Source organism: Leucopleurus acutus (assembly GCF_964270905.1).
Source record: "Leucopleurus acutus genome assembly, chromosome: 6".
NCBI classification, from domain to species: Eukaryota; Metazoa; Chordata; class Mammalia; order Artiodactyla; family Delphinidae; genus Leucopleurus; species Leucopleurus acutus.
Window position 1 is genome coordinate 6,050,012 of NC_139149.1, and position 26,757 is coordinate 6,076,768.

Here is a 26,757-nt window from a genome sequence, read left to right on the forward strand (position 1 = left end):
GTCTCTCTGCCGATTTGCACCTTTAGAACCTGCCTGGAAGGGGATGAGAGGTTAGGAGGCACAGCAGCCCCCTTGTGACTTTTACATGACATGCATGAGGATGAAACCTTGTCAACTGTAGTGGACTCTGGGGTTCTCTTCCAAGAGAGGCTCTTGAGGATCCACACACCTCTCTTCCAGGTACTGAGAGTAGTAGCTGAGGATACAACAGCCTCACTGGTTAGGAATTTCTCTTGGCCTAAGGGAACTGCCCACTTAGAATTACCTCTCCTGCTCCCCAGGGGAAGGTGATGGCAATGAACTTTCCAGTGACCAGCCCAATGAAGGCGATGGCTGAAGCAGAGATATGGAGATGTCACTGATGTATCTTCATTTGGGATAAGAACAACCCAGTTCCAGAGCTCTAGTAGGATTGGCTGAGTCATCAGCTGCAAACATTTTGCTGTTCAGCTCCTCCCTTTACCCAGACCTGCCTTCCTCATGACCTTACTGCTTTATCTCCCAAAAGCTCTTCCCAGTGAACCCTCTGCAGTCTGATCTTTTTCCAGGGTACCCAATCTAAGACACTCAGAAAATATGCAGAGCACAAATATTGAAATAGTCCAGTGTCACTGGTTAGGTATCACACGTGTCCTGAACTACTCCTAGATTTTTTGCAATATGTGACAAATAAAACTATACATATTTAAGCTTCTGTCATTTTAACTTCTATTCCTTATAGCAGGATCCAATCCTAACTGATAACTGCAGCCTCACATGCTTGGCAAGGGGGTCGAGGTCCTGTCAAACATGGAAGTGTTAAGAGTTATGATGTTTTCCCTTATGTTATGAGTTTATGTAAATTAAACAAAGGTGAAAATGATTCTATGGTCCTCAGCTTTCTGTCCTCTTCTTCCCCCAAACCCACTCCTATTTTATGCTTTGGCAATGTGGAAGTATCTGTAGAACTCAGATTGTGTTTTCTTCCTCTTTGGCACATGCTATAATTTCCATCAGAGAATATTCCCCTGCATTTGGAAAACATGTCATTCTTCACAACCCAGAGCTGGCTCATCAGCATCCTTCCTGCATATCCTATGCTTCTTCCAACTTTCTGTGGAGGACATGGCTCCTTGCCTACACAATAGCTATTATCCCTTCTATGTTGATGGGTTAGTTTTGAACTATGTCGACTTAGCTAAATTGGAACTGCCTTTCCCAGATTTCTTTGTGTATGGTTTTGGATAAGGGTTCACCAGGAAATAACCTGTGTAAGATTTGCAAGGCAGAGGTGAAGCAGTGGACATTTTTTATGCATAGGACACTGGTGCTATACTCTCATGTGTGTAGTCACTCCCTATTTGGCTTACATTGTTAGATCATGGCTCCTGCAGTTCTACCAGACCGCCTCCTTCAGCTTCTCTGAGTTCTGGGCAGAGTGCATACATCACTCCTTGGCAAAGGGCACTGACTTTTCCCTCAGGTCACCCATGTCATTAAGGTTGGAGGGAGTGAGAGGCATATGCAGGTTCCACTTTATCCTCATAGATTGCAGTTTGCCCTCATGCTCACTTCACAGGTTCTGCTTTGTCCTTGCAGTGCCCCATGTCACATCCACCTTTCTTTCTTGTCTGATGGCCAAGCTGGGTTTAGACTCAGAACAAAAACTGGACAAAAATACAAAAGCCTACATACTTTACTGTCTGAAATTGGGAATGGTATAATCCTGTTAATAAACCTCTTATTCTGTATAACTTATAGTGATTCTGTTTCTGTGACTGAATCCTGACTGATATACTTGGTACAAATCTTTGGTTTATTCAGTGTCAATGTGCTCAGCTACAAGAATAAATCTCCCACACTCTATTGCAGTAAGACTAGTCAATGATATGTGAGTAGATATCATTGGATGAGGCTTCTGGGAAATTGAGGGAGAGTGTTCTTTTTGTTGCTTGACCTTCCCCCTTTTCCTTTTTGGAACTCAGATATAAGGTTGGAGCTGCAGCAGCTATGTTGCAACCTTGAGGAAGGAAGACACACCAAGATAGTGAAGCAGAAGGAAGTGGCCTGGGTCTCTTGTGTCTTCCTACAGCTTGTATCACAGCCCTGGACAGCCAACTCTGGACTTCTTTATATGAAGGAAGAAATCTACAATTTAATGCAACAAACAACAATAATAAAGACAACAAAAACACTGGAGTTGGGAGTCTATAGTAGACCAGACATTATTTAGTATTGATTTAGCAAAAAATGTTGGCTTTCTTGTGAAATCACTTGTCTTGTAAAACATATTTGCATATATTATATGTGTCCCTCTGGCTAAGGTGGTGAACATGGTGGATACTGCATCCCTCATCTGTATCCTCAGCACCTGGTATTGCAGCCAGCGTATAGTAGGCATGCAGACATATCTATTGACTGTAACTGAACTAAATATTGATGAAGTTACTAATTCCCCTTGGAGAAACTGAAGTCCATCGAAAGAGGAAGCATTTTGCAAATCTCACACTGATGAATGAATCTTGTTCTTCCCTATCCATATTTCCTGTATCTATCCTTCCTAGAAGAAGTTTAAAGTAATTACATTTTGGGTTCATTACAGGCTTTCACCTTATAACCCATTTATACTCCTTCTTTAGTGATGTTTGTGGTGTTCTTCAAAATGTTATAATCAAAGATCATGTTTCCCTAAGTGGGCCAGAGTCTTGGGAAAAACAAGATCTGTGAGTGGCCTGGTAATAGCCAGCATTCCACTGCCACCGTTTGCAGAGCTGAGGACACTAATGCCCTGGCTAAGTAGCTGAGGTGGCTTCCAGAGCACTTCTTCTCCTCTCCCTGCCCTACTAATCTAAAATAAGCATCTCCCAGGAAACGTCCAGGGACCTTCACTCAACCCAAGTTTCCTGGGGACAATGAGTAAGGAGATTGAACCCCACAAATATTTAACTTGTAAATACTTTCTTATTATTTTCATGCTTATAATGTCTTTTCTCACCCTAAGATTAATAACAATTTGCCTCAATAACTTCTAGTTTCTAACAGTTTCATTTTTCATACTTAATTTTTAAATAAACTAAAAGTTTATGTTGATACACAGCAAGAGGTGAGAATTTAATATTTTCCTAAAAATAATTGATGAAAAATCCTTTATTAAATAAGCCTCAATTATCCTTTGGAAGTTTTCTTTTGTGTATGATTAAAATATCTTCCCTTCCCTCCTTCCTTTCTTTCTTCCTTTCTTTCCTTCTTTTTTTCTTTCTTTCTTTCTTTTCTTCCTTCCTTCCTTCCTTCCTTTCTTCTTTCTTTCTTTCTTTCTTTCTTTCTTTCTTTCTTTCTTTCTTTCTTTCTTTCCTTCCTTTTCTTTCTTTCTCCCTTCCTTCTTTCCCTCCCTCCTTTCTTTCCTTCCTTCTTTTCTTGTTTCTTTCCTTCTTTCTCCCTCCCTCTTTCTTTTCTTTCTTTCTTTCTTTCTTTCTTTCTTTCTTTCTTTCTTTCTTTCTTTCTTTCTTTCTTTCTTTCTTTCTTTCTTTCTTTCTTTCTTTCTTTCTTTCTTTCTCTCTCTCTCTCTCTCTCTCTTTCTTTCTTTCTTTCTATTTTCCAGGTAACACATTTGTACTGTTAAAAATTAGAAAATACAGGTCAACTTCTTTGACCCATCCCCCTGCACTCTGTATATATACTGTGGGAACAGAATCTTGACGACTTTGATTACTGACAACTTTGAAGTTACTATTGCAGTTATTTTGTATATATGTTTTAAAACTTACTATGAAATTACAGCTTCTCTTCTTATATCCTCTTTATTTTGTCTCTTCACTAATATTTGTTGGATTAATAGTTGTGGGGTTAATTTTATTTGTTAACTTGTCTTGGCTACTGAGTGTCTTGATATTTGTTCAAACATTATTCTGGGTGTTTCTATGAGGTTGTTTTTAGATGAGATTAACATTTAAATTGTTAGACTTTGAGTAAATCAGATTTCCCTCTTTAATGTGTGTGGGCTTCATCCAATAAGTTGAAGACCCAAACAGAACAAAAACAGTCCTGTTCCGAGCAAGAAAGAATTGCTGGCAGCCTGCCTTCAGATTTTTATCTAAAACATTGGTTCATTCTGATTCTACAGCAAACTTCAGACTGGAACTGCAGCATCAGCTCTCCTGGGTTTCCAGCCAGCTGGTCCACCCTGCAGATTCTGGACTTGCCAGTTGCCATAATTGTGTGAGTCAATCCTTAAAGCGCTCTCTCTCTCTTCTATTTAAAAGTATTCCTATTAATTTTAATCTTCCAGTTATCCTTTAAGTTTTTAAAGTATTTTTAAGGTGAAATTCATGTAAAATAAAATTTGCCATTTTAAGTTATTATTATTTTTTTTTGCAGCAGGCCTCTCACTGTTGTGGTCTCTCCTGTTGCAGAGCACAGGCTCCGGACTCGCAGGCTCAAGGGCCATGGCTCATAGGCCCAGCTGCTCCACAGCATGTGGGATCTTCCCGGACTGGGGCACGAACCCCCGTCCCCTGCATCGGCAGGTAGACTCTCAACCACTGTGCCACCAGGGAAGCCCAAATTTGCCATTTTAAAGTGAACAATTTATTAACATTTAGTACAGTAACAATGTTTGCAACCATGATGTTTGCAGTGTGTATCTCTTAATCTTTATATGATGTATTTGGTCTATAGAATTTTTTGCATATAATTTTTTCAAGGTATCTGGGTTATTAGTCTGTGTTGTTAAAATGTGGTGGGAGTTTCCCATGATCTGTATTCCACGGAATGGTTTGCATAACATAGGATATATCCATTTTATTTTTGAATGATAAAATAAAAGAATCTTTTGGCCTTGAGATGTTTTAAAAGAGGTCATTGTTTGATATTGGAATATAAGGGCATTTAAGATATTCCTTAATTATTTTAGATATATACTATCGAGTTTTTAAAAATTAGTATATTACTGTGAATATCAGGCTCTTAACATTTTACTGTCTTCCAAAATCTATTTTTGTTCCAGTCAGGTTTTAAATCAAAGCAGAACTATTATGAGTTATATAGAATGAGATATTCATTTAGGAATTAGATCTTACCCCATTGTGGGTGTTGGTGGAGAAGTCTTTGCAAAATGGTTGTCTGTATGTGGCATTGAGGTTGATCAGCCTGAACAGCAGGGGGGAAGAAAGGATGGCAATGCTCCAGCTCATAACAAGATGGCACAGACCCTGCTCCTCTCCTCTCAAGATAAATACACTGGAAATAATGCAACAAGTAATTACAAAAGGTGTCTCAAAGGTGAAGAGAGGAGGGAATACTGGATACAATCTAAGGATTTGAAGAATGACATTACATTGAGTGGCTGGGTTTTAATTTTATCTGCTATATAAGTCAGACTGGATGCAAGAGAATCTTATAACTTAACCATAGACAAGAGAAAAAAAAGGGGAGAAGGGAAGCAAGGAAATCTTCATTGAATGGCCAAAAGACCAGTACATGGAATACCCAGAGGGCATGTGATGGTAAAACTGTTACTGAGTCCGAGCTCATGCTGCTTGCCACACAACAGGTCAATGTATCAAAAGACAGTTGTTGGGGTAAGGAATAATGACTTTATTCAGAAAGCCAGCAGACTGAGAAGCTGGTGAACTAGTGTTCCAAAGAACCATCTTGCCTGGGTTTGGATGCTAGTTTCTTTTATAAAACAGAGAGGAGGAAGTAAAGTAAAAAAGGTGATAAATTGTTGCAAATATTTCCTGGTTCTGACCAGACTCTGGAAGTGTTGTGTTAATTTCTTCTTTCCTGCAGCCCGTTCATGGGTGGGCCTGGTCAGGATGCTTCCTGTGAGCTAAACAACGTATTTTAGCTTAACACTTAGGCATGGGAGGCAGGCTTCCCAGGGATGGGCCATTATGTATACTTTAAGCTATAGACAACATCCATTTAGTGATTAACTTATAGCGAAAGCAATAGAATATGAAGGTAAAAGTAGAGGCAACAGATCCAGTATTGAGTCAGATTTGTTCTTTCCTATTACAAAACCATCTATCAGGGGCAGTGGCAGCTGATCTGTTCACAAGAGCATTTCCGGGTGGAACCCAACAGCCCTGCCCCCACCCACTTGCTGCAGCTGGTTTGATCTGCTCAGAATTCAGAAGTCAGCAGAACACTGGAGGGCTTCCACGCCTGCACACTAAACATAAACAAGGTGACTGGTGCTAAAATAGCAGGTTTAACATAATATGATATAACATATTATATTGTAACATAATATCTGAAATATCCAGAATATAGTAAAAAGTCATACCAAAAATCAGGAAAATCATGACTTAAATGAAAAGGCAGTCAAGAGACACCACACTGAGATGAACTTGAGAAGTTGGTTTTGTCTGACAAAAATATTAGAGCAGCCATCACAGAATTGCTTAAACAAGTAGATAAGAATTCCCTTGGAACAAATGAGAAAAAAAAACAAGAGCACAGCAAAGAAACAGAACTTAAAGGAAAAGAGCCAAATAGAAATTATAGAACTGAAAAATATAAAACCAAAGTAAAGGACTTGCCGGAAGTTCTCAGTAGGAGCATGAACATGATAGAATACAGACTGCATGGAAATAGGTAACAGAATGTACTCAGTTTGAACAAGACAGCAAACGGACTGAAAAGAACAATGACAACAAAAAGAGAGCCTCAGTGATCTGAAACCATCATAAAATATCTAAGATCTGTATCATTGAGTCCCAGAAAGATTGGGGAAAAAATGAGACATTGAAAATGTATTTGGACAAATAAAGGATTAAAATATTCCAAATTTGGTATAAGACAAACCCACAGAATCAGAAACTTGACCATACCCCAACTAGGATAAAACCAAAGAAATTCATACCAACACAAATCATATTTATTTTTTAAAATTTTTACTGGAGTATAGTTGATTTACAATGTTGTGTTAGTTTCTGCTGTACAGCAAATTGCATCACTTATATATATCCATATATCCACTCTTTTTTAGATTCTTATGCCATATGGGTCATTACAGAGTATTAAGTAGAGTTCCCTGTGCTATATATCAGGTCCTTGTTAGATATTTATTTTGTATATAGTAGTGTGTATATGTCAATCCTAATCTCCCAATTTATCCCCCCACCCCTTTCCCCCTGGTAACCATAAGTTTGTTTTCTACATCTGTGACTCTATTTTTGTTTTGTAAATAAGTTCATTTGTACCATTTTTTTAGCTTCCGCATATAAGCGATATCATATGATATTTGTCTTTCTCTTTCTGACTTACTTCACTCAGTATGACAATCTCTAGGTCCATCCATGTTGCTGCAAATGGCATTATCTTGTTCTTTTTATGGTTGAATAATATTCCATTGTGTATATGTACCACATCTTCTTTATCCATTCCTCTGTTGATGGACATTTAGGTTGCTTCCATTGGTGAGAGTTCTGAGTCCAGGACACTGCGCTGCCAGAAAATTCTCAGACCCAGGGAATATTAATTGGTGTGTACTCTCCTGGAGGTATCCATTTTGACACCAAGACCTGGCGCCACCCAACTGCCTGCAGACTCCAGTGCTGTACACCTCATGCCAAACAACGAGCAAAACAGGAACACAGCCCCACCCAACAGCAGCCAGGATGCCTAAAGTCATATGAAACTCACAGACACCCCAAAACTCACCACCCGATGTGACCCTGCCCATCAGAGGGAAAAGACTCAGCTCCACCCACCAGAGTTCAGGCACTAGTCCCTCCTACCAGGAAACCTACACAAGCCCCTGGACCAACCTCACCCACTGGGGGGCAGACAATGACCCTTCAGCCCACAGAAAGGAGACCACAAACACAGAAAGTTAGACAAAATGAGATGATAGAGAAATATGTTGCAAATGAAGGAGCAAGGTAAAAACCCACAAGACCAAATAAATGAAGAGGAAATAGGCAATCTCCCAGAAAAAGAATTCAGATTAATGATAGTAAAGATGATCCAAGATCTCAAAAATAGAATGGAGGCACGGATTGAGAAGATACAAGAAATGTTTAACAAGGACCTAGAAGAACAAAACACCAAACAATCAGTGATGAACAACACAGTAACCAAAATGAAACATACACTAGACGGAGTCAGTAGCAGGATAACTGAGGCAGAAGAATGGATAAGTGAGCTGGAAGATAGAATGGTGGAAATAACTGTCACAGCGCAGAATAAAGGGGAAAAAATGAAAAGAAATGAGGACAGTCTCAGAGACATCTGAGACAACATTAAACACACCAACATTCGAATTACATGGGTCCCAGAAGAAGAAGAGAAAGAGAAAGGGTCTGAAAAAATGTTTGAACAGATTATAGTCAAAAACTTCCATAACATGGGAAAGGAAATAGTCACCCAAGTCCAGGAAGTGCAGAGAGGCCCATACAGGATAAACCCAAGGAGAAACAGGCCAAGACACATATTAATCAAACTAACAAAAATTAAATAGAAAGAAAAAATATTAAAGCAGCAAGGGAAAAGCAACAAATAACATACAACTAACATACAAGGGAAAAGCAACACATAATACAAAGGAAAAGCAACACATAACCTACTAGATTGCCTCCATCTTGGCTATTGTAAACAGTGCTGCAATAAACATTGGGCTGCATGTATCCTTTCAGAATATTGTTTCTCAGGGTATATGCCCAAAAGTGAGGTTGCTGGATCATATGGTAGTTATAGTTTAATTTTTAAAGGAATTTCCAAACTGTTCTCCACAATGGTTATACCAATTTACATTCCCACCAACAGTGTAGGAGGGTTCCCTTTTTTCCACATCCTCTCCAGCATTTATTTTTTGCAGACATTTTGATGATGGTCATTATGACTGGTGTGAGGTGATGCCTCATTGTAGTTTCAATTTGCATTTCAAATAATTAATTAATAAATTAATTTCAAATTTGATAATTAGTGATGTTGAGCATCTTTTCATGTGCTTTTTGGCCATTTGTATGTCTTCTTTGGAGAAATGTTTACTTAGATCTGCCCATTTTTTTATTGGGTTCTTTGTTTTTTGACATAGAGCTGCATGAGCTATTTGTATATTTTGGAGATTAATCACTTGTTGATTGCTTTATTTGCAAATATTTTCTCCCATTCTGAGGGTTGTCTTTTCATTTTGTTTATGGTTTCTTTTGTTGTGCAGAAGCTTTTAAGTTTAATTCAGTCCCATTGTTTATTTTTATTTTCATTACTCTAGGAGGAGGATCAACAAGATATTGCTGCAGTTAATGTCAAAGAGTGTTCTGCCTATGTTTTCCTCTAAGAGTTTTATAGTGTTCAGCGTTACATTAGGTCTTCGATCCATTTCTAGTTTATTTTTATGTATGGTGTCAGAGAGTGTTCTAGTTTTATTTTTTTACATGTAGCTGATTCCTCCAGCTCCATTTTTCTTTCTCAGGATTTCTTTGGCTATTCAGGGATTTTTCTTTTTCCATATAAATTTTAGAATTATTTGTTCTAGTTCTGTGAAAAATGCTATTGGTAATTTGATAGGGATTGAACTGAATCTGTAGATTGCCTTGGGTAGTATAGTCATTTTGACAATATTAGTTCTTCCAATCCAAGAACATGGTATATCCTTCCATCTGTTTGTATCATCTCTGATTTCTTTCATCAGTGTCTTACACTTTCAGAGTAGAGGTCTTTTGTTGCCTTAGGTAGGTTTATTCCTAGGTATTTTATTCTTTCTGATGTGATGGTAAATGGGATTGTTTCTTTGATTTGTCTTTCTGATTTTTCATTGTTAGTGTATAGGAATGCAAGAGATTTCTCTTTATTAATTTTGTATCCTGACATTTTACCAAATTCATAAATGAGCTCTAGTGGTTTTCTGGTAGCATCTTTAGGATTTTCTATGTATAGTGTCATATCATGTGTAAACAGTGACAGATTTAGCTTTTCTTTTCCAATTTGAATTTCTTTTATTTCTTTCTTCTCTGATTGCTGTGGCTAGGACTGCCAAAACTATGCTGAATACAAATGGTGACAATGGACATCCTTGCCTTGTTCCTGATCTTAGAGGGAACAATTTTAGCTTTTCACTGTTGAGAATGATGTTAGCTGTGGATTAGGACAAATCATATTTAAACTTCTGAAAACTAAGGAAATTACCTTAAAAGCTACCAGAGAGAAACAACATATTTCCTATGGAGGAACACCAATTCAAATAACAGCAGATTTCTCATCTGATAGTATGGAAGACAGAAGGAAGTGGCATAATATTTTTCATGTGCTGAAAGACAGAGTTATTATTTGATGTTCTTATATATTTAAATTTTTTGGATGAAAAGTTACTTTAGTTATATTCATTCTACTTTTTTAATAGTAAGAGTATCTTTGGACTTGTCTTCTAAGTATAGTTTTGACTTTTTATTTTTTTCTGTAATCTAAGTAGTCTATAGCATGTTTTTATTTATTCTTCATTTAAGAGTCTTTAAAAAATAATCACTAAAATAATTAGGTTACTAACTTATAGTTTAATATTTATTTATTGTAGTTTATATACCTTTCAATTATATGATCAATTTTATTAATAATATATTATTGAAAATTATTTGTATACTTTATGGGTAAGTAAAATTATTTGTTTCTATAGAAGAATGCTTGTTAGGGTATCAATTTGCACTTTTTAAATTTATTTGGTCACCTCTGGAAGGATGAGTCACTAGAGAACAGAATGTGTTCCCACATACCATTATACAAAGTAGTGACTCTCTTTGGTTTAAAGTACCTGGATTATTTGGAGTTGGTCAAAATCTACTATTAAGGAAATATTAAATGCATTAAGGCTTAATAGGTTTCAGTTCTAAGATGTAGAGTGCTGAAAACCATAACACTCTTACCCTCACCACAAGAAAACCTGGACAAATTGCAAATTAATGACTTTTCTTGAGCTAATCAGAGAACAGAGGTCATAAGGTGAATAGTTAACATGAAATCTACAGTGAGAGACAGTACATTGCAAGGAGACAAAGCCAGATGATTTACCTGGACAAGAAACCATGGAATGCTAAATATGCCAGTAAGAAAATCAAAGTAGACATTTTAAATGAATTTCTGAAGGCCAATTGTGGGCTAACATGAGAGTGTGACAGACTCTAAGGACTGAAAACTTAGGGATCTTAACACTTTCTTGCAGGCTGTTTCTCCAGGAACCCCATCAGGCTCCCACAGGGAAGATTGAGGAAACCCCAGAGAAAACCACCCACCTGTGGTCTGGCCGGGGGAGGGAAACAGCAACCATAGTGAAATCTGCCCAAACCCATCAATACTATGAATGAAAAGCCTAAACTTCAGGGGAAAGGTACTAAAAACTGTAGCCTAAGGGTACTTGTGGCAACCCACTACAGCTAGGGGAGGGGGAGGAGGGTAAGGGAGGGAACAAATCTCTACCAATGGGAGAGGGGCAGGTATACATACTAGGTCCAGAATTCATCTAGTGGGGGAAGGATCACTTGTAAAGACCAAACCCCAAGATGAACGTTCACAGTGCCTGCCTGAGACTGAGGCTTAAGAGAAACATCAGAAAACATAACCACACTATGTTAACAGACATTGGGTTAAAATAACAACTAGGAAAGCTAAGAGAATCAGACTGACTGTAAGGGACAGTATAACAGAAGGACCCCAAACCAGGAGAGAGAAAAACAAGGAATCAGAGGGATTTGAACCTTTAGTGTACTAGAGTAACTACAGCAACCACGAACTTTAAACCCAGCCCAACTGTGTTTGAACTTGACTAACACATACCCCTTTATTAAAAGCTTAGCAGAAGAGAAGTTACACTCTAAGTATAAAAAGAAATATTTACTTCAGTATGTACTCTTCTCTGTAACAGGTCTAGATTTCAGGAAAAAATGAAGAGGCATACAAAGGAGCAAGGACAAGTAACAAAGATCAGAACCAGACTTGGATATGGCACAGGTGTTAGAGCTATAAGACAGGTCATTTAACATAACTATGATTAATATTTAAATAGAAAAGGTAGAAAACACGCAAGATCAGATGGGTAATTTCATCAAGATGGGTAATTTCATCAAGAGATGGCAACTATGAAAATCACTTGGAAATGTGAGAAATCAGAAGCACACACCATTTCCCTGAAGAATGCCTTCAATGGGCTTATCAGTAGACCTGACACAGTTGAAAAAAACAATCAGGGAACTTGAAGACAGGTCAATAGAAATTACCCCAACTGAAATACAAAGAGTAACAAAGTAGAAAAATATGGGACAGAGGATCCAAGAGCTGTAGGATAATATTAAATGGCCTTACACAAATTAGAATCCCAGAGAGAGAAGAAAGAGAATGGGTCTGAAGACATACATATTTGAAGAAATAACACAGAATGTTCCAAAATTAGTAACATACACTAAACCAGAGATCCTTGAAGTTCAGAAATCAAGAATAATACAGAAAACAGCACTGGCCACAGGCACAACATATTTCAAACCTCTGAAAATCAAAGATGAAGTGAAAATTTGAATGCAGCCAATGATTCAATGGGTAGATGCTGTCAGAAACCACATTCCCAATTCTCACCAATACTCATGACAACACATACATAGGCCTTTAAGTTCTGATAGTTCAAAACCCTCTAGAAGACATTTTGGAGAATAAGGAATCTAGATAAAGACTTTTTTATTGATTTTAATTTTTTTAAACATCTTTATTGAAGTATAATTGCTTTACAGTGGTGTGTTAGTTTCTGATTTATAACAAAGTGAATCAGTTATACATATACATATACCCCATATCTCTTCCCTTTTACGTCTCCCTCCCTCACACCCTCCCTATCCCACCCCTCTAGGCGGTCACAAAGCACCGAGCTGATCTTCCTGTGCTATGTGGCTGCTTCCCACTAGCTATCTATTTTACATTTGGTAGTGTATATATGTCCATGCCACTCTCTCACTTTGTCACAGCTTACCCTTCCCCCTCCCCATATCCTCAAGTCCATTCTCTAGTAGGTCTGCATCTTTATTCCTATCTTGCCCCTAGGTTCTTCATGACCATTTTTTTTCTTAGATTCCATATATATGTGTTACCATATGGTATTTGTTTTTCTCTTTCTGACTTACTTCACTCTGTATGACAGACTCTAGGTCCATCCACCTCACTACAAATAAATCAGTTTCATTTCTTTTTATGGTTAAGTAATATTCCATTGTATATATGTGCCACATCTTCATCCATTCATCTGTTGATGGACACTTAGGTTTCTTCCATGTCCTGGCTATTGTAAATAGAGCTGCAATGAACATTTTGGTACATGACTCTTTTTGAATTATGGTTTTCTCAGGGTACATGCCCAGTAGTGGGATTGCTGGGTCATATGGTAATTCTATTTTTAGTTTTTAAGGAACGTCCATACTGTTCTCCATAGTGGCTGTATCAATTTACATTCCCACCAACAGTGCAAGAGGGTTCCCTTTTCTCCACACCCGATAAAGGCTTTTTTGAAAGACAGCTTCCAGAACTCAAGGGAGAAAATTTATCTGTGACTTTGAATCCCCTGTGTTAGGATCTCTGAGTCCATCCTAGAAGACGTTTCTGAGATGCCTGAGACCACACATCCAACACTGTCTGTCTCCCTTGAATAACAAAACACCTTATCCTTTGCATTTTCTACTTTATTTCCTTTCTTCCTATAATGATGTTTAAATTAGATTGCAATACATAAGAAAATTGCACACATCATAAGTGTTCAAAGTGTTATCATAAAGTGAATATGTCCATACAGCCAATATAGGAAAGAATACTACCATTGTTCCAGAACCTATCACTAACTTCTTGCCCCCATCACTAACCTCTCCATCCTCCCAAAGGTAAACACTGGCCTGAACAAACACCATAGATTAGTTTTCCTAATTTTGAACTTTATATAAATGTAATAAGTCAGGATTTACTCTTTTGTGTCAGGCTGCTTTTGGGGAATGTTTGTGAAATTTACCTATACTTCAGAGTAGTTTTATTTTGTTCATTTTCATTGGTAAATAGTATTCCATTGTATAAAAATACCACCATTCATTTGTCTATCTTTCCACTTTGGGGCTGTTTCAAATAATGCTTTTAAGAACATGTTTGAACAAGTCTTTTGGTGAACACAATTCTGCTTCTGTTGAGTACCTACCAGGGGTGAAATTTCTGTCATATGCTATGCAGGTGCTTCGTTTTAGTGAAGTGTCAAACAGTTTTCCAAAGTGACTATATCAGTTTACATTCCCATCAGCAGTGAATGAATTTTCTACTTTCTTTGCAAATATGCCAATTAAAAAATAATTTCAGCCATTCTGATGGGTATGCAGTGATATCTTATTGTGATTTGTTAAACTTTCCTGATAACTAAAAGGTTGTAAAATTGTCCAACAGGTATGAAGTATTTAAAGAATGTTTATTAAATAAACTATTAAAGAGCACAATGAATGAAGTACAAGGAAAGGCATGGCTTCAATTAAAATTATACATACCCTGTTTTGTGGCAGGAGAATTGCTCTAATCATTGAGTCCCATGGTCCCATTTATGTGAAAGTAGATCACCAATGGGGCTTAGCTTTGTCTGAACCTGCCATTCATCCTTCAGAGCCATTGCAACCAGTCCTCCTCCTTACATGGGCTTGAGGACACCGGGCCCCAGACTTCTCAGACATTGTGAGTTCTTCAGCTCTGTCCTTTTGTCCACACCTACTTGTGTAGTTGACATATGATGAAATAAGACATAGGAACTAGCCCTCTCTCTGTGCAGTGCTGGCATGTGTGTTCCAAGTGAGCACACTAGTTGAGGCCAACTGGACCACTGGAAGCAGCCAAGAGTGAAGAGTGCCAAGGATCAGCTTAATGAAGCCAGTGTTTTGGGGGCACACCAAGTGTCATAACTGAGGAACTCAGTGTGACTATCAGTCTCAAAGGGCAGGGTCCTGGAGAGTATCAAAGGCAGGCATTCCAGAGCTATGAGCACAAAGGGAGCCAGAAAATATTTGATGTGCTGGGTGGAAGGTGGGCAGGCTGGGGAAGGGAGAAGACCCTTTTGTGCCACTGTCCTCAGCAGAGTCTTACGCTGGTGAAGCTCAGGGGCTCCCACTCATGGTCCCACTCACTGTATCTCATCTTTGTGCCCACGTCATCATGATGAGAGTGTCTTATTTCTTCTCTGATGCTTGGTGAGCCTGCTACTGAGTTCTATGATTTTCCTTGAAAGAGGAAAACATTCTTTCCTCAGAATGTAATCACTAGTATCAGAATAGTGTAGGCAGTGGTTGATTGTAGTTGACGTATGTAGTGACACTAGCACTGCCTTACACCTAAATGTTGTATTTCTTTATTCTCGCTCTAAATTAGCATCCTGTAGATACTCAGGTATTAATTAATAGATTAGTTAATCTAAGGTATACCTAAATGAAAAGATTTATATTTTCTGATTTACAATGATGACCACATGAAAACCAAGCTTCTCTTTTAATTATTTTCTATCTCTCTCTCACTTTTTTGTCCACAAGAGACAGCTCAGTGACAGAAAGAATATAAACTCCATAGTTATTCACACCTGGCTTAGAATCTTTGCTCTGCCAACTACTAGCTTTATCATCTTGTATAATTTAAACTGAATCTGAATTTCTTTATCTGTTGGTGTATATTATAATACCTGCATTCTAATGTGGAGGAATTACATGAGATGTTAAAGCAGCCAGCATAAAATTAGTGTTCAAAATAGTAATTCATCCTCCTCCTTTCTGCTTTGGGGTCTTATTATCATTCCCAGTTGATGGGTGAAAGCCTTCACCACTGAAAGGAATGATGATCCACTAATAGTTTTAGACACTTAACAGGGAAATTCTGGAACCCAATCTGTTAATACCAGGTGAGCTTCAGCCTACATATATTTTTATTCTGCTACAAAACTTCTAGTCAATGGTGAAATTTAAACATACAAAGTAAATCCAATGTCAGAGAAAAAGCAATCCCTCAGTCTTGTTGCTTCATTCTTGAACGATTGTAATGTCTTCCAGAGCATGGCCTTACTTTCAGGCTTTTCCTCTATCCTGCGCTCACATCTCTACCAGATTAATATTCCTCCAGTTTTCCTCTCATAGTCCCTCTTCTTGCTCACAATCTTTCAATGGTTCCCTGTGCCTAAGGATAGATGTTCCAACCTGTTCACTTGCCATGTGAGGACTCTTAATTTGGTCAACTCAACTTTCTGCCTTTATACCCCATCATGTTTTATTAAAATATTCTGGTTTTGCAGGAATGAAGACTCTGACCTGTGACCACACATTTAATGTTCCTGTTTCATTGTCTTTGCTAATGTAATATGTGGCAGACCCTGAAATTTTAACACTCCATAGATAGTGGTCCTCACCTGACTTTAACCTTGGCAGGTGTCAGAGGTAGCTAGGTGCTTACTTATAACAGTAGCTGGATAAATGGGTTCTTGGATCAAAAATGTTTGCAGGGAATGACTGAACCTTAAAAAAGGTCACAATTGTACTGTTAACTCAGTTATTACACAGCAAGCTAAATACCAGACATGTGGGTAATTAATGGAAACTGAATTCCTTCTACTTGGTATTTAGTGGTAATTCTTGATCACCGTATCAGGGTGACAATAATCACTTTATTCCTACCTGGACCCTTTTCTCCATGTATTTACCTCATTCTGATAATTCTCTTCTATGAGTCCTTTGTGATTACAAATCTTCATGACTATTGTCTTGGCATTCTTTCTAGTTAGAATTTACATTTTAACAGATTTTACATTTTAACAATTCTTGTTATTAATAGTTACATTGAAGCAATTCATGTTGAGTTTGAATTTTGTAGTTCCTATTTCTGCCAAGGTTTCATCAAGTAGTATATGAAGCATGTACATAGTAAACAGAGTTTTCCAATTTAACCCACGATTAAAACTAAAACCACCAGGAACAACTTATGTACCCTTTTTGCTCATCTTTTCCAGGTTATAATTAACAACTCCATTTTGGGGGACAGCATGCAGAAAGCTTGCTTAAAAAATGCGTTGTGCTTGGACCTAATGGCTAGGGACAGTTAATTTCCTGCAGTCTCTGTGGTGGCTGTGTAATAGGGAAGAACAAATCTGACTCCGTATTAGACCTGTTCCTTTTACTTTAACCTCTAGGCTCTGTTGTCTGTGCTGTCATGCGGGCTCTGCACCTTTCATAAAAGAATGTTGCCTATAGCCTGAAGTATACAGGATAGCCTATTCTCAAGGCTCTGACCTTAAAGAGTCCATTCATAAACAAATAAAACGTTTCAGAACAGAGAATAACATTTGTCTTGTTCGAGGTTTACAGGAACATCTTGACCTGACCTATGTGGACAGCTGGAAAAACAGAAGATTCCTACACCAAGATGGTCGTAACAACTAACCACACCCTTCCCTCACTTTGCTTTGCCAAAACACTTTGAGGAGTTTGGGGCTTAAGCCACTGATCTCCTTGCATGGTCCTGCAATAAACCTTTCTCTGCTCCAAACTCTGATGTTTCTGTTTGTTTGGCCTCACTTTGCATGGAGCACATGAACTTGCTTTTGGTAACAGTTGGGTGGTTGGAGAAATTTTCAAAGCTGCTGCTCCAGCCAGTCTCTAGATGTCTGAGGTAGTTTTCTCACTGTGTGCATTCCGGGAGGTATGCAAACCTCCAGGTTACTAGTCAGTAAGATCTGTGGGAAACAAATGTAACAATAGGTTGAAGGCTTCTGAAATACAATTTTAAAAAATAGACACTGAAGAACCTTGTCATTGAGAATGTAGACAGTAGTCTGAATGCTCTTACTATGTTTTACACCTTGTAAATTTAGTTGTTCATTACATCATTTGGTAATACTGTTAAAAGAGTTTAATGAATCCTTTCAGCAGCAATGAGCTCAAATATTAAAATAAATGTTTGATGACAAATTAGGTACTAAAATTAGTCTCTCAAGAATGTTAACAAACATGCACAAAATGCAGACATAACAATTATGGGGGCTATATTAATAACCACATAAAAACTAGGGGACAGAAATCAACAGATAATGCATCAATATCTATTTCAAAAGTAAGTTCTTATTTTAAGAAGACTGCATTCAAAGATGATGTTTTAACAAATGTATCCTCAGAAGGAACACTTATTACTCAATAAAGCACAACTTTTCATTTAGATCAGTTGACTCATTTTCCAAAATAATATATTTTTAATTCTAATATTTCTTGCACACATGCTAAAGGAAAAGTGATTGATGAAAATGAATTGGCTCTGTTATGAGAAAAACTTTTCTATCAGTTGAATAATATGAAAAACAGAGAGAATTTCTAACAAATAAGCCTATACCAAAAGGAGAAATCTAAGTGAAAAAGTTTTAAGCACAAGGATAATGACCCCACAGGGAAACACAGAACTGCAGGAGAAGATAAAGAACAATAGAAAAGGATATAAAAAAGAAACATGTTTTGAGGTTTTAGAACTATTGGAAAAAAGGTAAAATTACTAATTTTTGTTAAAATAAGTCAAGAATGCCTATTAGAATATCTAGGATAAATTCTGAATGAAAAATGAAAGCATGTATAGGTCATAAGTTAATAGAAAAAATAATAAAAATATCTAATTTATTTAGAAGGTAAACAGACAAAAGGGAACATTAAAGAGGTATATAGAAAACAAATAGTAAGATGATAGATAATAGACCAAATGTGTCAATATTTATATAAAATTGTTTAAAGAGTCTATATAAAATAGCATGCTTTTCAGAAATGACTAAAGAAGGGAAATTTGATAACTTGGAGATTATTAATATTAAAAAATTTTTTTGTTCTGCAAAAACCCGTGTAGAGAGGATGAAAGACAAACTACAAACTGGGTGAAAATATTTGAAAACCACATATCCAGCAGAGTACTAATACATATAATATATAAAGAACTCTAAATATTTAACAAGTTAAAAAATCAATTAGAAAATGACAAATACATGAACAGAAATTTCACCAAAGAAGTATACAAATGGCAAATAAGCCCATAATATGATGTTCAGCATAATTAGCCACCAAGGAAATGCAAATTAAAACCACAATTTTTCAGTATAGATATATCAGATGGCTAAAATAAAATTTAAAAAACTGTGGCAACACCAAATACTGGTGAGACTGGGGACTCCTATATTACTGTTGGAAATATAATATGATCCATCATTCTAGAAAACAGTCACTCAGTTTCTTGTGAAATTAAACATAGAATTACCATACGACCAGCAGCTGCCATCTTGGGAATGAAATAAAATAAAATGAAAACTTAGGTTCACACAAAAAAATCATGCATGAATGTTCATGGCAGCTTTATTCATAATAGCCAAGAGCTGCAAACAGCCAAGCTTTCCTTAAACAAGTGAATGGTTAAACTATGTTAAAGGCTTACCATTAAATACTGTTCAGCGATTAAAAAGAGTGAACTTGTGATAGGTGCAACACTGGGTGAATCGTCATGGAATTTTGCTGGGTGAATAAAAAAGCTAATTCAAAAATGTTACATACTGTAAGATTCTATTTATGTAACTTTAAAAAAAGACATCATTTTAGAAATGAAGAACAGATTTGCTCTTGACAGGGTTTAGGGACAGGAGGAGAGTGGGTGTGAAGAATGTGAGTTTGGTTATAAACAGGTAACACCAGGGATCCTTCTGGTGATGGAGCTGTTTATTTCTTAGCAAAACAACAAATAAACAGCTGTGGTGGTGAATACCCAAACTTATCATGTGACAAAATTATATAGACCTCAATAGACACACCACACAAAAGAGTAAAAGTGGGAAATGTTAATAAGTTTGGTAGATTGCATCTTGGCTGTGATAGTATACTATAATTTTGCAAAATGTTACCTTTGAGGGGAACTTTGTAAATTGTACACAGGATCTCTCTGTATTATTTCTTGTAACTGCATAGGAATCTTCAACAATCGCAATAAAATTTTTCAGTTAAAAAGAGGAAATAGTAGTAAATGTCATGAAAGATGTTCTACTTCTCTACACTAGGGGCTATATAATACTATAACTATAAATGAAAGAAGAACAATATAAATGGAGGGGGCATATCATGTTTATGGAAGGGAGGGCTTGATATTGCAAAGATGTCATTTCCCCCCAAGTTACTCTATCCAAAGCAATCTTAATCAAAATCCCAACTTGTTTTCAGAAAATTGACACACTAATTCTAAAATGTCCAGGAAAATGCAAAATGCCAAGAACAACTTAGGCAATCTTGAAGAGCAGAAGGAATATTCTGGAGGACTTGGAACATCAGCTATTAAGGCATTTTAAAATTGCAATAATTAAGACTTTGTCCTAGTGGTGAAAGAACAGACAGATATATTGGAAAAAACATAGGGTCCAGAAATGGATACACACATATACCATCATGTACTTTATGACAAAAGTGACACTCCAGTGTAGTGTATAAAAGTTATTTTTAACATATTGTATTAATTGGCTACCATGTGGAAGAAATAGTGTATCTTGATCCCCTAATTCCCAGCTTACACAAAAATCAATTTCAGTTGGATTGTTCATGTAAATATAAAAAGTAAAACTATAAAACTTTAAGAATATAACATAAATATTGGGATGGCCAAAATGTTTGTTCTGTTTTTTCCATAAGAGGGCTCTAATAGCACTTAGTTGTCTTTAACGTCATGGGAAACAATTTTGTTAGACTGTATGTGACAGCTGTCATATCAGCGTGCATTTAAAAAAAGACATCAAAATTGGTGAATTTTTGTAGAGCCCTTTTAATATTGAAGATGGAAGAAAAAAGCAACATTTTCGTTATATTATGCTTTATTATTTCAAGAAGGGTAAAAGCACAACTGAAATGCAAAAAAAGATTTGTGCAGTGTATGGAGAAAGTGCCGTGACTGAGCAAAGGTGTCAATAATGGTTTGCAAAGTTCTGTGCTGCAGATTTCTCGCTGGAGGATGCTCCAGAGTTGGGTAGACCAGTTGAAGTTGACAGCAAGCAAATCAGGACATTAATTGAGAACAATCAATGTTATACCACACAGGAGAGAGCCAACATACTCAAAATATCCAAATCAAGCACTGAAAATCATTTGCACCAGCTTGGTTATGGGCATAACTTTGATGTTTGGGTTCCACATAAGCTAAGCAAAAAACACCTTCTTGACCATATTCCTCCATGCGATTCTCTACTTAAACATAAAGAAAACATTCTATTTTTAAAACAAATTGTGATGGGGGATGAAAAGTGGATACTGTACAAAAAAATAATGTGGAACGGAAGAGATCATGGGGCAAGTGAAGTGAACTACCACCAACCACACCAAAGGCCAGGCTTCAACCAAAGTAGGTGATGTCGTGTATATGGGGGGATTGGAAGGGAGTCTTCTGTTATGAACTCCTTCCGGAAAACCAAACAATTAATTCCAACAAGTACTGCTCCCAATTAGCCAACTGAAAGCAACACTCGATAAAAAGTGTGCAGAAGTAGTCAACAGAAAATGCATATTCTTCTATCAGGATAATGCAAGACCGAATGTTTCTTTGACGACCAGGCAAAAAAACTGTTATAGCTTGGCTGGGAAGTTCTGATTTATCCGCTGTATTCACCAGACATAGCACCTTCGGATTTCCATTTATTTCAGTCTTTACAAAATTCTATTAATGGAAAAAATTTCAATTCCCTGGAAGACTGTAAAAGGCACCTGGAACAGTTCTTTGCTCAAAAATAAAGTTTTGGGCAGATGGAATTATGAAGTCACCTGCAAAATGACAGAAGGTAGTGGAACAAAAGGGTGAATACGTTATTCAATAAAGTTCTTGGTGAAAATGAAAAATGTGTCCTTTATTTGTACTGAAAAATCAAAGGCACTTTTTAGCCAACCCAATATATCTTCATGACTTGCTGGTAAGCAAGTATTCTTAAATTAGGAACAAAAGTGTTATTTTAAAAAGGGCTGAGGGCTTCCCTGGTGGCGCAGTGGTTGAGAGTCTGCCTGCCGATGCAGGGGACACAGGTTCGTGCCCTGGTCTGGGAAGATCCCACGTGCCGCAGAGCGGCTGGGCCCGTGAGCCATGGCCGCTGAGGCTGCGCGTCTGGAGCCTTTGCTCCGCAACGGGAGAGGCCACAGCAGTGAGAGGCCTGCATACCACAAAAAAAAAAGGGCTGACTACATTAAAATTGAGAATTTGTGTTTATCAGAGGATACTGTTAAGTGTTAAAAGGCCAGTGCATAGAACAAAGATTATATATAACATATACATCTAACAATGGTCATTTGTCCAAAATATATAATACACAGCTTCACAGGGCAAAAGACATGAGCAAGCTTTGAAAGGGCCATAAACTTGTGAAAAAGTGAAAAACCCGTTAATCATCTGGGGAATGTAAATGAACACACAATAATTGTAGTTAGATTGTTTGCAAACACAGCCTCATTAATTTCTTAGTCTCTGCAGGCATGGTTTTTTTGAAATGAGAATTTGCTTTTCCTCCCATGAAAAGATAATGTTACTTTCCACAAGTACAACATGTTTTCATACAAGACTCCAGAAGACCTTGAATCTGAGATGGCCTTGTAACTTGCTTTGGCCAGGAGAATGTGGAAGAAATGATGCTGTGGACCTCCTAGGAATGCTGCTGCCACCATGCAAAGAAGCCCAGGCCAGCCCCCTTGAAGATGACAGAGTATCTGGAGAGGGAGGCAGAGGCGACAACAACTACCAAATGTCAGACATGTGAGTGTGGCCGTGGTGGACTGTCTAGTACCAGTTTAGCCTCTGGATGACTACAGCAACATGAGTGTCCCCTGGAAAGACTAGCAAAAACACTGCCCAGATGACAACAGGCCAAAACTTCTGACCCATGTAATTGGCCCATGTAGTAAAATAGTGGTTATTTTAAGCCTGTAAGTTTTGGTGTATTTTGTTACACAGCAATCACTAACTGAAACAATGATACAGCACTACACACCCACCAGAGTTGCTAAAATGAAAATCAGAGACAATACCAAATGCTAGCCCCAAAGCAGCGCATCTCTAACCCTTACACCCTAGTGGTGGAAATGCAAACTGGTACAGTCATTTTGGAACACCACTTGGCAGTATCTACCAAAGTTAAACATACACATACTAACTCTAAACATACACCATACTCTAAGCAATGCCACTCCTTAGTTACAGGCTCAAGATAAATGTATCCAAAACACGTGTAAAAATGTTTATTACAGCACTATTCATAAAAGAATATATGGGATTACCCAAATATTCTTCTAAAGTAGAATGGATAAAAAAGTAAATTGTGATATATTCTTACATTGTACAGCCACAAGAACAAAACAAACACAACTACACACAACTATATGCGTAAGCATCACAAACATAATTCTAAGAGAAAGATGCATAATTGCATTTATATAAAGTTCAAAAGTGAGCAAAAATAGTCCATGGTGTTGGTAGTGAGGACAGTAGTTGAATCTGATGGAGGAGTGAGGGGAAGCAACACAAGGAGGCTTTCGGGGTGTTGGTAACACTCTATTTCTTGATGTGAATGCTGGTTACACGGACCTATTTACTTTGTGAGAATTCATCAAACTGTACACTTATGATCTGTGCACTTTTGTGTATACATATACTTCAATAAATTTACAAAAACAAAAAAAGCATAATGAAAGAGAATACATTCTTCAGAAAAATACTAGTGTCTTGGTATTAGAGACAGATATGACTAAAAAATTGGTTAAACAACATGAATAGAAACCAAGGATAAGAATTTAAGATACTATTTTACGATGTCCACATAATCAATATAAATTTTGGGGGGTAATTTTTGCTCCCATGTTAATTTATAAAGATTATACATTTTTTTAAAGTTATTTTTAAAATAGTTTTTGAATAGGACAGTATGGTGGCTCCAACAATATAATACAACTAATTTGTACTCAATAAACAGTTATCAAACTTTACTTCTTTTTAATGTTTTCTCTCACTCTCAAAGTTTTCCTATTTTGAACCAAAAATTACATGGTCACACACCTATCATGCTCTACCTGCTTTTTCATATACTAACATCTGGGGTTTTATTTCTATTTGCTGATGGTTGCTCAAAGTTTGCTCTTAGTTTTTTTTTCTTGACCAAAACACTTTAATTTACAACTTTAATATACAATATGACGTCTGTAATTTCTTGAAATTCTCACCTGGCTCTTGGAAAGAGTTGAGTCTACATTTTCAGTCTCACCATCAGGAAGGATACCTAATTCTTCATCCGTCCATTGGGAAGGATCTGGATATGGAAAGTGACCCAGCACGGCATCTGAGTCCTGCCAGAATCGCCAGAGAATCCAGAACCACATGATTGCACTGAAGAACTCCACCTTGATCACCTGGGATCTGGTCAGCTGGGGAAACAGTCTGTACCGGGGCTCGATATGCACACCTCCACCAGCATGACGGACTCCAGCGCCTTCTGCTACCCGCGCGCGGCAGCCGCTAAAGAAGTGGCCTCCAACGCCCGGGAAAGGCGTTTGCCGCGTCCGAGCCGACATGCCAACCCGCAACCGGACAGCAATCCCCAGGCCGCACCGCCGCCTCGCGTCACTTCCCTTGGCCCCCGCCCAGTCTTAGTTGATTTTTAAATAGTTTTTCTATAAAAGTTTTCTCTGTCTAATAAGTTTCCTGGCTAGTTGCTCCACTTTCTAAACCCAGATGTTTTGGGGTGTGCCTCGTCTTTCAGCTCTCCCTCTGGTTCTTAACTTCTCAGAATTCAAGTTTCCCTACAAATCTCTTGAGGAAGTTGCATCTTCCCAGAGAAGACTGGGTTCTCCCTCTTCTACTCACACACAACACTTTCTTTCGGTGTTCAGGGCCTTTAGGAGCCTTGGCCTGAAGGAATCCTATGGTGGTCCGTAGACCAGGTGCTGTTGGTGCAGCCCATTCCCTGGGCTGGGAAGACCCACTTCCCAGCAGAGCCTGGATGGTTGTAGGATGGTGTAGGGCTCTACGTGTGGCCTGGTAACCTCCTGGGTGACCTCCTCCCACCCACACCCAGTGGTCTCCTCACCATTTCCGTGTGTAGGGCTGGCTCTGCCTCTGGTCACCTCTACCTGTTCCCCCCTGACCCTGAAGGTTCTGGAGAAGCCCCACCAACTCCTTGAACTCTGCCTTGGCCAATGTGGAATGCTCTCTCCCTCCTCTGACTGTCTTTGCCATTTGAACCTTAATGCATTTACCTCTTTGGTTTCTACTTATTTTTATCTGTGGGTTTCCTGTCTTACCAAGTTCCAGTTTACAGCTGTGATTTGAGATAAACCCGTTTCAACAACATAATCACAATATCAAAAAGAATAGTTATAGTTAGTGCTTAATGGACACCTGACAGTATACTTGATTTAAAAAATAACCCTTATGCCAACTCTTACTATGTTGATGATACTGGTCATGGATGAGGGAAGCGGTGAACAGAGAGGCTCAATTACTTGCCTGGGATGTCTTAGCAGGACGTGGCTAGAGCTAAAATATGTACTCTAGTCTGGAACTCAAGCACACACACTGTTCTATCCACCCTGCCTCTATTTAGGCCATGGCTGTATCTATCATTTCTTTTGTTTTTATATATATAAATTCATTTATTCTGACAGTAAACCTAGCTGACTGTGGTGAATTAACTTTTTCTCCCTGCATTGGTTCCTTTTTGTTGCTCAATACACCACAGCAGCCAACTGTTTGGCACCATGTGTGCAAAATTTTTAATTCCTGGATTTACATGACACCTTTTCAAAACTCAGATAACATACAACGAACTGACCATCTCTTATAGAATTAATTAGTAAAAAGAAAAAAACCCAACAAATGTGCACGTGTACAGGTAATGCTGCATATTAGAGGTGGGGGGCGGGGCTTTAAAAACCCCCTAGGTGGAACCTGCCTCATACCACTTAGATGGGCTCTCTGGGTGCAGGATCGGAGGTGTCCGTGTTACTGAACTCAGGTCCGGCTGCTGGCTGCTTGAAAATCAATCCCTAAGGGGCAAGTGTTGGTAGAAAGAAGCATTGCTTTTCATCAGAAAGCCAGTAATCTGGGGAGAAGGTAGACTCATGTCCCCTAAAAACCAAATCCGAAGACTCTGCTCAGCCATGAAAGTTTTTCAAGGGAAAAGGGGAAGTAATCTAAGTTAATCACTGAGATAGGGATCAAACTCGTAGCCATCCCCCACTACAAGTGCAGGCTTCTCTAGTCCTTGTGATCTTGCTCTAGATGCTATGCTGTTCACACAGTTTGTTTAGGGGATTACTGAAGAAGAAGCTAGGGAAGAGATCTGATCATCTGTAATGACTTATCCTTCATGTCTACTTCTTTGATCAAGGAAAGAACCAACAGTTTAGGCAAGGTATTGTGTGATCAAAAGTTTTGAAAATTGTGCTAGAGCAGGAGATGAGTAGAGCATGGGGATGCCTGATTTAAGGTTGGTTACAATATAGCTCTGCTAAAGTGATAAGACGAAAGGGACCTCCTGCAGAGAGCTCTTTCATGTAAAAAGCTGCTTATATCCATTGTGCAAACAGGGGTGGGAACCACCTGGGGGGGTGTCTCATGGTAAACAGAAACTTCCGTGCCTCTGGTATCATTTCTTTTTTTTAACATCTTTATTGGGGTATAATTGCTTTACAATAGTGTGTTAGTTTCTGCTTTATAACAAAGTGAATCAGCCATACATATACACATGTTCCCATCTCTCTTCCCTCTTGCATCTTCCTCCCTCCC

At 38.0% G+C, this 26,757-nt stretch overlaps 1 protein-coding gene across 1 annotated transcript; it reads right to left on the reverse strand.

Annotated features, from left to right (window-relative positions):
• Positions 1-24,115: 24,115 nt before the first annotated feature.
• Positions 24,116-24,542, reverse strand: LOC309963016 (NADH dehydrogenase [ubiquinone] 1 beta subcomplex subunit 2, mitochondrial-like; the record flags this gene model as incomplete). The annotated part of the gene is made up of 1 exon (XM_082841116.1): positions 24,116-24,542. One exon carries the CDS (start codon positions 24,540-24,542, stop codon positions 24,153-24,155), a length of 390 nt encoding a protein of 129 aa, XP_082697242.1. The 3' UTR covers positions 24,116-24,152.
• Positions 24,543-26,757: the final 2,215 nt, after the last annotated feature.